The 12,825-nt window shown below is 35.6% G+C and overlaps 2 protein-coding genes across 2 annotated transcripts; one reads left to right on the top strand and one right to left on the bottom strand.

Moving 5' to 3' along the window:
* The first annotated feature begins 2,921 nt into the window (after nt 1–2,921).
* On the top strand, nt 2,922–3,740 carry LOC131037712 (uncharacterized). The gene has a single exon (XM_057969896.2). The coding sequence runs from the start codon at nt 2,922–2,924 to the stop codon at nt 3,738–3,740; it is 819 nt and encodes a 272-aa protein (XP_057825879.2).
* Nucleotides 3,741–8,742: 5,002 nt separating this feature from the next.
* LOC131856010 (iridoid oxidase-like) lies at nt 8,743–10,326 on the bottom strand. Its single transcript, XM_059207067.1, has 2 exons — nt 9,484–10,326; nt 8,743–9,391 (listed from the first exon to the last, which is right to left on the bottom strand). The coding sequence occupies exons 1-2, from the start codon at nt 10,297–10,299 to the stop codon at nt 8,759–8,761; spliced, it is 1,449 nt and encodes a 482-aa protein (XP_059063050.1). The 5' UTR covers nt 10,300–10,326; the 3' UTR covers nt 8,743–8,758.
* Nucleotides 10,327–12,825: the final 2,499 nt, after the last annotated feature.

Genomic DNA, 12,825 nt, shown 5'->3' with positions numbered 1-12,825 from the left:
ATAACATGCATATTCGACAAAAACTGCAAATTACCTGCTAACCATACCTCATGGGATACACACCGCATCATCTAGCCCATAAGAAAATTTTAAGAACATACCATATGTAAATAATAGCATAATATATCCTATCATCCTCCTATCTACACATGTGGTGCAAATAAAATTTGATTAGAGTAAAGGATAACACGAGTACCTCAAGAGATAATAGAAACAGATAAATTGAAATGAATTACCATAAACCCATAGGTTAGATCAAATACCCAAGAACCCATACCTCAACAAAATATAAATTGATCTTTAGAATGATTTGCAAACTGTAGTTTACCTGCTAACCACACCTCATGAGATATAAACATCAACATCTAGCCCAAATGTAGAATTGTAAGAATACACCATATGTAAACAGAAACATAATAGAGCCTATCATCCTCCTATCTACACATGTGGTACAAATACAATCTGATCAGAGTAGAGGATAATATGAATACCTCAAGAGATAATGGAAAGAAGTAGCCCAAAACAATCACCTTAAAACCTTAGGATTAGATCAAATACCTAAGAAAAATGTCTTGAGGAATATCACTTACCTCCACAATCTTAAGTTGAGCACCGGTGTCAATTGCCATGTTAGCCAGAAAATCTGCCAGCCTATTCAACTCTCTAAAACAATGAGATAATGAGAATGTATCAAAGAAGGATAATTTCTCCAAAATATGATCTAAAATGTACTTCAAGTGCCAACAATTACTCTTACAACTCATAACACTCTGAATGATGACCATCGAATCCCCCTGAATCAATAGATTTTTAATCCCTAAAGAAATAGCCAAATCAATCCCAAGTGACAAAGCTTGGCATTCAGCAAAATTGTTTGACTAGGAACCAAGGGCATGACATTGCGCAACTATTAAAACAGTAAAAAATAGCCATACCAGCCCTAGCCAATCCCGGGTTACCCCTAGAAGCACCATCAAAATCAAGCTTGAAATGGCCCAAAGGAGGAGGATCCCATCTAGCAGCACGTCTCTTATTACTAGTAACCAGACCTTTTGCAACAGACCCATGAGAAGGGATGGCAGAGAGAGATTTCCATGTCCTTGTAATCCTGCCATCCCAATGAGAGAAGGATGTCAAATTTTCCAAATTCTTATGAATGTATGACAAATCCACCTTTGAGATAGAAGCCTCTATCTTGACTAAAATGTCAGAGAGCGAAGCTGATAACTTTCTTAAAATCCTATTGTTTCTTTCTAACCATATGTTCCAAATGATATTCGAAGGAGAGATAGCTTATTTCCTTGGAGCAAGGGGGTTTTGTTCTAGGGAGGGAAACTGCGGAAGGAGCTATTGTAGCGCATCAGTTGTTGCATTCTATCTCCTCCCAGAGGTCTTTGACTATGATTCTTAAGCTTGATATGATGAAGGCTTGTGATAGAGTAGAATGACATGCTTTGTGTAAAGTGTTGTTGAGTTTGGGTTTTTCGTACGCTTGGGTAAAATGGATTCGCTCTTGTATGTCTTCTGCTAGATTTTCAGTAATCCTCAATGGTTCTCCCTGTGGTTTCTTCTCCTCTTCCAGAGGTTTGAGGCAAGGAGATCCCCTTTCTCCTTTTTTGTTTATTCTGCTTGTTGAATCCTTTAGTTGGGCTATCAGGGCTGCTAGATCACAGGGCTCTTGGTGATGTATTAGGTTTTTGAATTTTCCTCAAGCTATCTCTCATTGCCTCTTTGCTAATGATACCCTGTTGTTTGGGCATTATTCTCTGTCAGAGGCTAAGATTATCTCAAGTGTTATTCAAGAATATGCCTTGTTTTCAGGTTAAAAAGTCAATATTGATAAGTCTAAAATCTTCTTTCTTAATACATCACTGTTGGTGCGGCAGAGGTTGCATTCCTTCTGGGGTTTTCAGATTGGTAACTTGCCCTGTTCCTATCTTGGGATTCCCTTTTTTGTTAAGCAAGATAGGCTTGGATTTTGGGATAAGGTAACTTCGGCCATTTCAAAAAGAATTCATTCTTGGAATCACAAATGGTTGACTTCAGCTGGAAAACTGACACTTATTAAATTTGTTATGAGTTCTATTCCAATTTATTTAATGTCGGTTTTAGAGTCTCCCAAGTCTGTTGTTGTAAATTTGCAAGATACTCTTTGATGTTTTCTTTGCTATAATAATAAAGATGGCAAGAAGAGGTTGCCTTTGGTTGCTTGGGAGAAAAATTGCTTGCCATAGGTTTCAAGGGGGATCGGGGTTCATAATTTGGAGACCCAAAATTTAGCCTTAGGGGCCAAATTGGTTTGGAGATTGTATGAGAAGCCTACCTCTTTTTGGGATTAGATTATGTTTGCCAAATATCTAAATAATGGTCCCAAAGAGAGTATTTTCAAATTCTCTAATTTACCTTCTGGTTCGGTCATTTGGAATTTCTTATGCAAATGTAGATCAGTTATTATCCCCTGCCTCTCATGGGTTGTTCATAATGGAAGGAAAGCTATACCCTGGGATGAATCATGGAACAAACATTGTTCTTTGATTAGTATTAGGGATTGGTCTCCCTTGATTGGTCTCATCACCTCTCTTTGGGGTGTGTTTGTGGCAGATTATTTTGATATTGTTCAGGATGGTCCTTTGAAGTTAGTTAAATGGAAGTCGATTGACTTCCTTGATGTGGATTTGCATTTGAAAGAAGAGTTTGTTAAGATTTTGAGTGAAACATTTATTACTTTCTCGCACTCTGAAGATGAATTTATTTGGACTGGGAATGCTTCTGGTAAATATTCTATTAAGGGAGGATATATTTCCCTTTTATCTACAACTTTTGGCTCTTATTGGCCCTATAAGTTGTTCTGGCATTCAACTTGTTTACCCAAGGCTGGTTTTTTTGCTTGGTTGGCTGTCTAGGATAGAGTTCTTATAGGCATGCCGTTGGATAGATTAGGCATTACTGTGGCTTTTCCTTGTGTTCTTTGTAATAAGAACCTGGAGTCCTCCTCACATCTGTTTCTCCATTGTGATTTTGCTTATGATTGTTGGAATTGGCTGCTTAGTAAATTGGGCTTATCTGATGTTATAGGCAAGGACCTTGCCTCTCATTTTCATTCCCACCCTCTCATGTTTTCTTCTTCTTTTTGTGCATGTCTTTGGGTTATCTCTCAATCTATTATCATTTGGAATATTTGGCTGGAACAGAATAAAATGATTTTTAAGAAGGTTACTTCCTTAGTATCAGAGGTTTTGCATAAAATAGAAGCCTCGATTTCGGAGGTTGCTTTGTCTTATATCTATAAGAACTTGGGAAGTCAATCTTCTTTCTTGCATTGGGATAGTAGGATTACCAGGGTTTGGGGAGCCCTCTCGACTTTACCTTCTCATGGCTCAATCTCCAAGAGTTATAATTCTCTTGCGAAGCGGGCATTGACCAAATGGAAACCTTCGCCTTGGGGTCACTTTAAACTTAATTTTGATGGTGCCTCCCAGGGAAACCCTGGGAAGGCAGGGGTGGGGATGGCTATCTTTGATCATAATGCGCATCTCATTCTTGCTAAATGCCATGATCTTGGTTATATCACTAACAATTTTGCTGAGTTTCAAGCTTTGTCTTTAGGGTTGGATATGACAATTTCTCTAAAGATCAAGAACACAGTAATTGAAGGTGATTCAATGGTTATTATTCAGAGTGTTATGAAGAAGAAATCTAATTGTTGGAAGTTGCAGTATTTGCTGGATCAAATTTTATAGAAATTAGATGCTTTTGATTCTTTCCTAATATGTCATTGCTATAGGGAAATTAACAGAGTGACTGATTTCCTGGCAAATCTTGCCATTGAAAGTAAAGCTCATTTCTGGTTGGTTAATTCATCTGAAATTCCTTCGATAGTTTGGGAAGGTGTTCAAAGTTCTTTTCTTTTTGGCTGATTGGTTGCCCACCCTCCTTGATTGGTCAGGTTCATCTTCTTTTTCACTTTATGGATGACTTTGTATGTGCCTTATATCTGATGTAGAAACCATACTTCTGTATCTGTCATATATAATGCCATTTATAGGGTGAGGACATGGTTGATCATGATATATTCAAGGGTGGTGGCTTGTGAGTTTGAATGTCTTTTATTTTCGGTCCTTCATAGGTTTGTGGTATGTGTGTTACTTTTTAATGTGCGGTACGATCTTGGGTTATTATTATTTGTTGAGGATTGGTACTGCATCAATGTTCGCACTGTGTGAGTTTTCGGCCATGACAGATTTGGTATTATGCGGTGATCATTTGTTTTGGTGGTGGTGTCCTCTCCTTCTTGATTTTCATTTATGTTTGTCAGTTTTCAGGGTTGTTAACCCCTGTGAAATGTTCAAATCATGGAAGTTTGCAATGGATATTTTGCATATCTGTTCTTATTATTATGGTAAGTTGATGGTGGGTTTTTCATTAATACTTTCATGTGTTATCTTGTTTTATTATGAGAAAAGCAACATTTTGGGTTTTATGGTTATGTGGTTTTTTCTGGAGTTTCTTCTTTCTGCAAATGTCATCTTCCATGGCCTCTAGTATATACAGAGTGGTGCTCGAAGTTGGGGTATCGGAGGATGAGAACGTGGATAATGGTGACAAGCTTGGTAAGGTCTTTAATTTGTTTTCTCTGCGGTGGCTTTTGAATTCCGCAAACTTCTGAGGTGCCGTTGGCTGGAAATTTGGCCTCATATTTCTTATGCTAAGCTTTTGTCTTGGTTTGTTACAATCTGTTATGATATTTTACTTGACGATGATTTGGTCTGCCTCTTGGTTTCCACGTTCATTTTTTCGACAGTATGTAATTGGGATATGGTTTCTTCTGCATTGGCTGATTATCATTTTGATGTGGGGTCTTTTTATTATGGTGGGTTTCTTCCTTGCCATGAGCTCATGGTTAATGGTTGGTTTGGTCAATTATTGTATGAATTAAGAATGGGGTTGATTTGTGACACCATGGAAGATACACGGGCTTCTATGGATTTTTTGTTGTATCTGGTTCCTAATCAGTATGTGGATAAAGCTTGGGTGGTTTTTGAGGCCTTGCACTCGTTGCTTTCTTTGGGCTTTTTGTTCACCGCTCTTGCTTGTTTGGCACTTCCATTGAGGGTTATTCCTCCTCCCAATTCAGCCCATGATCCTCTAGAGGAGAGCACTAGTTCTTGGTTTTTGCATATCTGATTGTTTTTATCTTGGAGTTGGTGGTATGGTTTTTGGATGCAGATTCAAAGGTTTTTTTGGCTGCTGTTATGCTGGAGTTTTCTGGCAGTATCATATCTTCCAAGGAGGCTCTCTTTGGTTTCAATTGGTAGAAGTTCCTACATTACTATTGTTTCTTGTCTCCTTGGTGGTCCTTCATGATATATTGATGGAATTTTGTTATTCAGCCCTTTATTTGGCAGCAGACTGGTTTTTTTGTAAAAGTCCTATGGGACCCTTGTATAATTTCATATGTAGGGGTTTGGGGGATCATATTGGATATGTAACAAATGATGTAAGGGTAGTGTTTAGTTTTTTTTTTAAGGCTACAACCAAAGGTTTTCTTGCGGGTTCTTTCCTGTCGGTATGCCTCTTTTGAACCCGATGTAAACATATTTATGAATAATAAATAAGTTTAGTGGCTTGTCCATTTTTATCAAAATAAATAAATAAATAAAATCAGATCATATATATATATATATAAAAAATAGGAATATGTTAATAATATCATATATTGAAATACATTATAAATTTTAATTGGGAGTTATTCATTGATATAAATGTTTCTTTTCAAAAAAAAAAGGAAAGAAAGGGCGCGTTGTTTCCATTTTAAAAGAATCCTTTTATACTGGAAAGCCTTTTTATGTGGGAAGTTGGGGGGGGGAGAGGAGGTGGGGGGGTCGTGGGCCCACTTCCCACTCCCCACTCATTTTCTAATTACCTCGCCATGCGGTTTAATAAAGTAACTGACTATTTTGGTGTTTGAATATTTGCTTTGACATTTATATTTATAACTATGAAATTCATTTTTCCTGCATTTGTAATACTAATTTTCAAATCGTTTTGCCATTATAAATTCGATTTTCATATTGATATAATTTTAATAATGTAATTTGATTTACATTAACTGATTAGAAGGTTAAAGTAAACAATATAAGTTATGGTTATAAGTGGTACCATAAATTTTTACAAAGAATAATAATAATAATAATAAATTTAATTAGTAATACATAAACTAAGTGGGTTATTTTTACATGTTAATTATGGTATTTATTTTTATGTACTATTAAATTTTCAAACTTAATTGGAATTAACATTAGTAAATTAGTTTTACATGTTTACAAGCTAATCATATGGTAATTATTTTAATGCATTAGTAAATTATCAAAGTTAATTGGAATTAATTGATTATAATTTTAACATTTAAAAAAGAAAAAAAAAACTTTGATTTGTATAGGTAGTTGAACTTGAATATAAATTGTATTGATTATTATAATATTCGATTTGCTAACACGAAGTGTAATTCTTGATGGAGGCAATTTTTTTGTTAGTTGCTAGACAATGTACACCTTTTATACATTTAATCGCTTCATACAATTACAAATTAGAGCCATTATTACCTCACTAGTTGTGTTATTACAATTTACGAGAACTAGATGATAACTCTCTCTTTTGAATATCAACCACCTAGTAGTATTAAGTTGTTACGTTTAAGTAAATCTCTTTCCTTTATATGTAGAATTAAACTCATGAGTTATTTTCTTTTAATTATTTAATTCTTGCAAAATAGTCTCAACTTTAAATTATTCTAGAGTGATGTTTATTTTAATCTTCCAAAGTATAATAGTTGGACCTCTTAAAAAAAAAAATCTAAACAAGAGGAGTTGGAAACAAAAAAACTTAGCAACATTCGGTATATATGGTGTCTCTAGGTCACGCTTATGGGTAATGCCGTCGTGTTGAACTACTGCACCTGACGCCTAATAAAGCTACATTAATGACATCTTTGGCATCATCCCTATAAATCGTCGAGGAGTAATAAGGGACACTTGGAAGTTAAAATCCAAGGGGCGGGTAATCCCCCTTGGATCGATAATCTAATAAGATAATCTTTAAATGATTTACATCTGCTAGTTAAACCATAGTAAACCCCTTTATGGTTGATTGAGTGAAATACTTTTATAAACTTGGCTTAATCTCAAAGAGTTGTTGACGATTGACAATTGAGTCAGGTGACGCTTATGATAGGTATTAGGACCTAGTGGCTTTAGGCCACAAGCATTAAGCCACCTTGAGCCTTTGCTTAAATGCTACCATCATGGGTAGCAACCACAGAGAAACTGTCTGGGACATTGACCCTAGAAAGGGTTGCGTACCCACCAAACAATTTACATTAAACCATAGATTAGAAACAAAACTACATACTATACGCCTTGAACCCGTGCCAAAACGGGTATGTAGGCAGTCTAGGGACAGAGTTGTTCCTAGTACTCAGGCGTTTGGGGATGGGGTCTAGGATTTGGTAAGAAGATGGATTGCGAAGAATCCTAATTGAAAGATAAGTGTAATAAAATAAAAAGTAATTCAACGCATACTCGAAAGGAATCCCGTATGGATTCGCTTGACTTCCCGAGGCTTTAGGCCAAATTTCAAGGTGGAATTCAAGCTTGCAATATATTATTTTACTTGCTCCTAAGGACGGTGACCTCGGGGCACACCTATTAAAGGAGTGTAATTCTTAGTGAGTGACTTAGGATCCGAATGGTCCCGATGAGTCTAAGTCTTTGGCCAGAGCACCTCCTATCCCAAGTTGGATAGATGCCTACCCTGTTTGGGTAGATGCCTATCCCGTATTGGATAGATGAAACCTCATGTCCCGTATGGACAGATGCCTAACCTGTATGGTTAGATGCTCATCCCGGATGGATGAATGCCTAATCCAAATGGATAGATGCCTAGAGTATGCAATTGAATCAAACACAAATGATTAAATTTATAAAAAACAAAAAATGGTCAAAATTTTCTTGGGTTAAGTATAACGGGTTACTACGAACTAAATGGACATTAAAATATAATCTTATAGTAGATCATACCTACATTGTATCTTGTGAAGTGTACAAACATATGATTTATAATATATGATTAATATACAATCAAGACTCTTTATGTATCTTCAACAAGGATTCTCCTGTTAAGAACTCAACTCCTAGGCCATAAATGAACCCAAACATTACTAAGTTAAAGCACAATATAAAAATCCAACATGATGTAATGTCAATAAAACACTATCAATTAATTGCTTCAATTGAAATAATCTAAAGTTAACATGATTTAGATATCATAGATGCATAAATCAATAAGTTCACCAATCATAATGTTGAACAAAATACCATCATCATAATGACACATAACAAATATAGTGAATAGTGAAGCCAAAACACTATTATAGTTTAAAAATAGAAGTCATTATGTATACATCCCATAATACACAACCGAACACAATAATTTCAAAAAAAAAATTTAAATGCATGAATTATATTAATGATAATAAACACACCATCGATAAGTATAATGTTAGTACCAATAGAAATTCAAATAGGCATACAAGGCACATAAGCATGAGACATTAAACACTTTCATAATATTTATTTAATGATTCATAATATCAGTTAACATAAACTTACATCAAACTTGGTAAAAGAGCTAGTAAATGGTATTTACATAGCCAAAAACTCATCGTAAACCTCTTTGACCCTTATTGAACTAACATATTATTTTAGTATAGATGATTTGGTAATCTTGGTGTGGGGATTGCATGCAATTCTTTAGACTTCTTTAATACTATTCCAAATGTCTCACTCATGTCTATCTTATTATAATTCATCCCTATTGGAAGCATCCAATTGAAGGAATGGATTAAGGAAGCAATAGTAAAATGAACCATTTGATGAGCCAAAGGAAGTCCTAAGCATATTCTTCTTCCAGCTCCAAATGGTATCAGCTCAAAATTTTGTCCCTTATACTTTACCTTACTATTCTCACCATTAAAAAACCTCTCTGGCATAAATTTTAAAGGTTCTTTCCAAATTTTAGGATCTCTTCCAATTGCCCACAGATTCACAATCACCATGGCATGCTTAGGTATCATATACCCTGCCACCTCACATGAGTTGTCTGCTCTATGGGGCAATGCCAAAGGAAGTGCTGGGTGTAGTCGAAACACTTCTTTCACTATAGCATGGAGATAAGGTAGACGATCTATGTCAGATTCTTCCACTTTTCGATTGAAACCAATTACCTCTTCTAATTCCTTTTGCGCTTTTTTCATTACGTAAGGATTGGCAATTAGTTCCACCATAACCCATTCAATTGTTGTAGTAGTAGTATCACTACCAGCAGACAAGAGTTCCTACATGATCATAAGGAAATGACTCATCAATAATAATAAAAATATATTATTAAATAAAAAATGAGTCAAAATAGGCGTTGAACAAGACTCACCAAGAGTAAAGCCCTGATATTCACCAGAGTGAAATCATGGGCAGTCAGATCGAGCAGAATGTCGAGAAAGTCCTTTTCCTTGGGTAGACCGACCCCTTGCCTCCTCGCCTCCAACCGATCTTGTATGAATACATCTAAGTACTCATGTAGTCGCTTATGATGGACTGTCAGACGACGGCACACTCCCTGAGGGTCCACCAACTTCAGAAACGGATAAAAGTCGGCCAAGTTGGGTTTTCCGGTCAAGTTCACCATTTCACTAAAAGTGTTTCTCAATTCTGCAGACTCTAGATTTTTGGGATCGAACAAGTTCTTACTGAAAATGGCGTTGCTCATGAGATTGAGACCCTCGTAGTACACCAGCTCTGCAATATTCATACTCGTCCCCTTCTTCTCAAAGACCATTCGAATCGTCTCGGAGACTTGATCTCTTCTGAGATGTTGCAGCGCTTGGAGTCTGGTGGGAGTGAAAAGCTCTGTGGTGGCAATGCGTCTGAACTTCCGCCAGTAATCTCCATACTGAGCAAAAGCAATTGAAGATTCATGGTGAGAAAACACCTTTGCTGCTTCTATCATAATCCGTCCTGCAAAATTCTGGTCGTGGATTTTGAGGACCTCTTTTGCCATTTCAGAGGATGAAACCACCACAGCAGTTTTCATGCCGAGAGAGAGAGTCATGAGAGGACCGTATTGCTGAGAAAGAGCCCACAGAGATTCATTGGGTTTTTTCCCCAGCTGGAGAAGGTTTCCCACGATGGGCCAGCCAGGAGGTCCAGGAGGAAGATTTGCTCTGCTCTTCTTCTTTCTTTTCCCCATTAAATCTACTAAGAAATAAGCGAGCACACTGCTTACCAGCGCTGAAAGCCAAATCACCCATTGCCCTTCCATTGAATGGATTTTAGATCTGCTTGGGAATCAATTCCTCAGCAGATTAGTATATATAGATATCTATACAGCATTGGGACAAAAATATATTCCTAAATAGATTTCAGATCTCCCGGGACTCTGTCAAAGACGCTGACCATTTTCCCTTACAAATATTTTATGTATAAAAATCATTTTCCTAAAATGATTTCTTGATGGAATCTGACAAAAAATCGGGATCTATCAAAGGACGCCATTTTTCCTGATAAGATTTGTGTATATAAAAATGTATTCGGTAACTTAGTATCGTTGACCTAAATATACCAAGAACAGCGTTCACGGAATCGGACAAAACTGTCCTCCAAGAAAAGTGGAATCAATTTGTCATATTTGGTAACGGGCATTGTCATTTGCGTATGCATGTGAAATGTGATAAACAATACAACTCGATACAATGTAAAATACGGCACGGTCTAGGAGATATTACTGCTTTGGACTGTTATTCTTTGCCCTTTGTCAATAAAAAATTAAAATGTATATGTCGAATCGTTATGAAAGGTCAAGATCAAGTGGGGAGTTGTTGGGTCTATTTATTATATACATTTGTGTTGTATATGACGTTGGATATATATATATATATAAAACAATGATTTTTAATCTGTGAATAATTGAGATTCAACAACTTTTTATTTTGAATCGATTAGACAACATTTGTATCCTTTAAATTGAGAATCTTCCTACTAACTGGTCTATAGTCTTTTAATAACTATCGAACAAAGTTTTTGTATAGAGATTATTTCAAGGAGCAACGTATATGTTAGAAGAAGAAATGTCTGTCATAGGTTGTTTGTCAATGGCAATGTCTTTAGGCTCCATTAAAGATCAAAATCAATTTGGATGTGTTAAGAGTGAACAAACAAGCTTGGGCACATACCAACACATCAAATGTGTATGCAAATGATAATAGCTCATACAACAATGTCCTCTTGATCCTGAGTCTATATGTTATGGTATATTTACGTACCGTTCAATGTGTGTGTTTTGAAGAAACCTTCAAATCAATTTTATACCAGCTTACAAGAATTCAAACATGACTGAATTGGTTGACTACCAAGATCAATGACTCAACCTATTCTAGATGGGATCCATATCAAATGTATTGTCTTGCATGCCTCTACAGATTTGCATGTGATTGATCCCTCAAGCCAAATCACTTCTTTTTACAAGAGAAGGAAACAAGAAAAGTTGCTAAAAAAATTTGAAATGGTAGATAAATAAATGAAAGCACTAAAATTTGTAATGCTCAGGGTTGCATGCAGGGAGGTTCATTCCGTGAGAAATATAAATGATGACAAAATGAATTGGGTGAGAGAGAGAGAGAGAGAGAGAGAGAGAGAGAGAGAGAGAGAGAGAGAGAGAGAGAGAGAGAGAGAGAGAGATGGAGGAGAGAGATATGGAGAGAAGGAGAGGGAGAGATCAAGAGAGAGAAAGGAGAGGGATAGTTAGAGATGGAAGAGAGAATCATATAATGATGGAGAGACAAAGATCGAAAGAAGAGAGGGATAGATAGAGGTGTAAGAGATAAATATAAAAAGAGTGAGAGATATGAAGATAAAGACAAAGATAGGAAGTGATATATAGAGGGAAAGAGAGGGAGAAAGATGGAGAGATAATGAAATAGAGATAGAGTGAGAAATGGAAGAGTAAATGTGGACATGTATAGAGAGGAAAAGAGATATAGATTTAGAAGTCTAGAGAGAGAGAGAGAGAGAGAGAGTATGTGCGTGTGAGAGAGTGATACAGATATGGAGCTAGAGAGGGAGAGGGAGAGAGATATATATAGAAATAGATAGAGAGGGAGGGAAGGGTAGTAAAGGAAAGAATTAAAGATGATAGAGGAGAAATCAAGAAATACAAAAAGAGGGAGTGATAGAGATAGGGATAGAAAGAGGAGGAGATAGAGAGATGTGGGCAAAATGGAGGGGGGAAGATAGAGATGTAGGGAGTGATAAGGCGATCGAGATAGGTGACAGATAGAGAGAAAGATAGAAATAAAGATGTGGATGGAGAGAGGGTGGAGAGGAAATAATAGAGATAGAAATCGGGTTAAAATGAGAGAATTTCAAAATTTAATAGAATTAATAATTATGTTAATAATAAACTAAAAATTTGAATAATATAATAAAATAATTTAAAATAAAATCAAACATTGTACGTATTAAAAAATTAATGATGATATTATAATAAATTTGTATTATATTATAAATATTATTATTTATTATTATAATATTATTCTTATTATATTATCATTACGATATTATGATATTGTAACTAATATTACATTTTTATTTTATTATCTTCTAATATTATTTTTATTATAATATTATTTCATTATTATTATATTATTATATTTCTAATTTTTTATATATCTTTAAAATGTAATCTATATAAATTACAACAATATTATAATTATATCAA

Source organism: Cryptomeria japonica, chromosome 6, assembly GCF_030272615.1.
Source record: "Cryptomeria japonica chromosome 6, Sugi_1.0, whole genome shotgun sequence".
Taxonomy (NCBI): domain Eukaryota; kingdom Viridiplantae; phylum Streptophyta; class Pinopsida; order Cupressales; family Cupressaceae; genus Cryptomeria; species Cryptomeria japonica.
The sequence above is the reverse complement of the archived record's forward strand: the minus strand, read 5'-3'. Positions and strand labels throughout refer to the sequence as shown.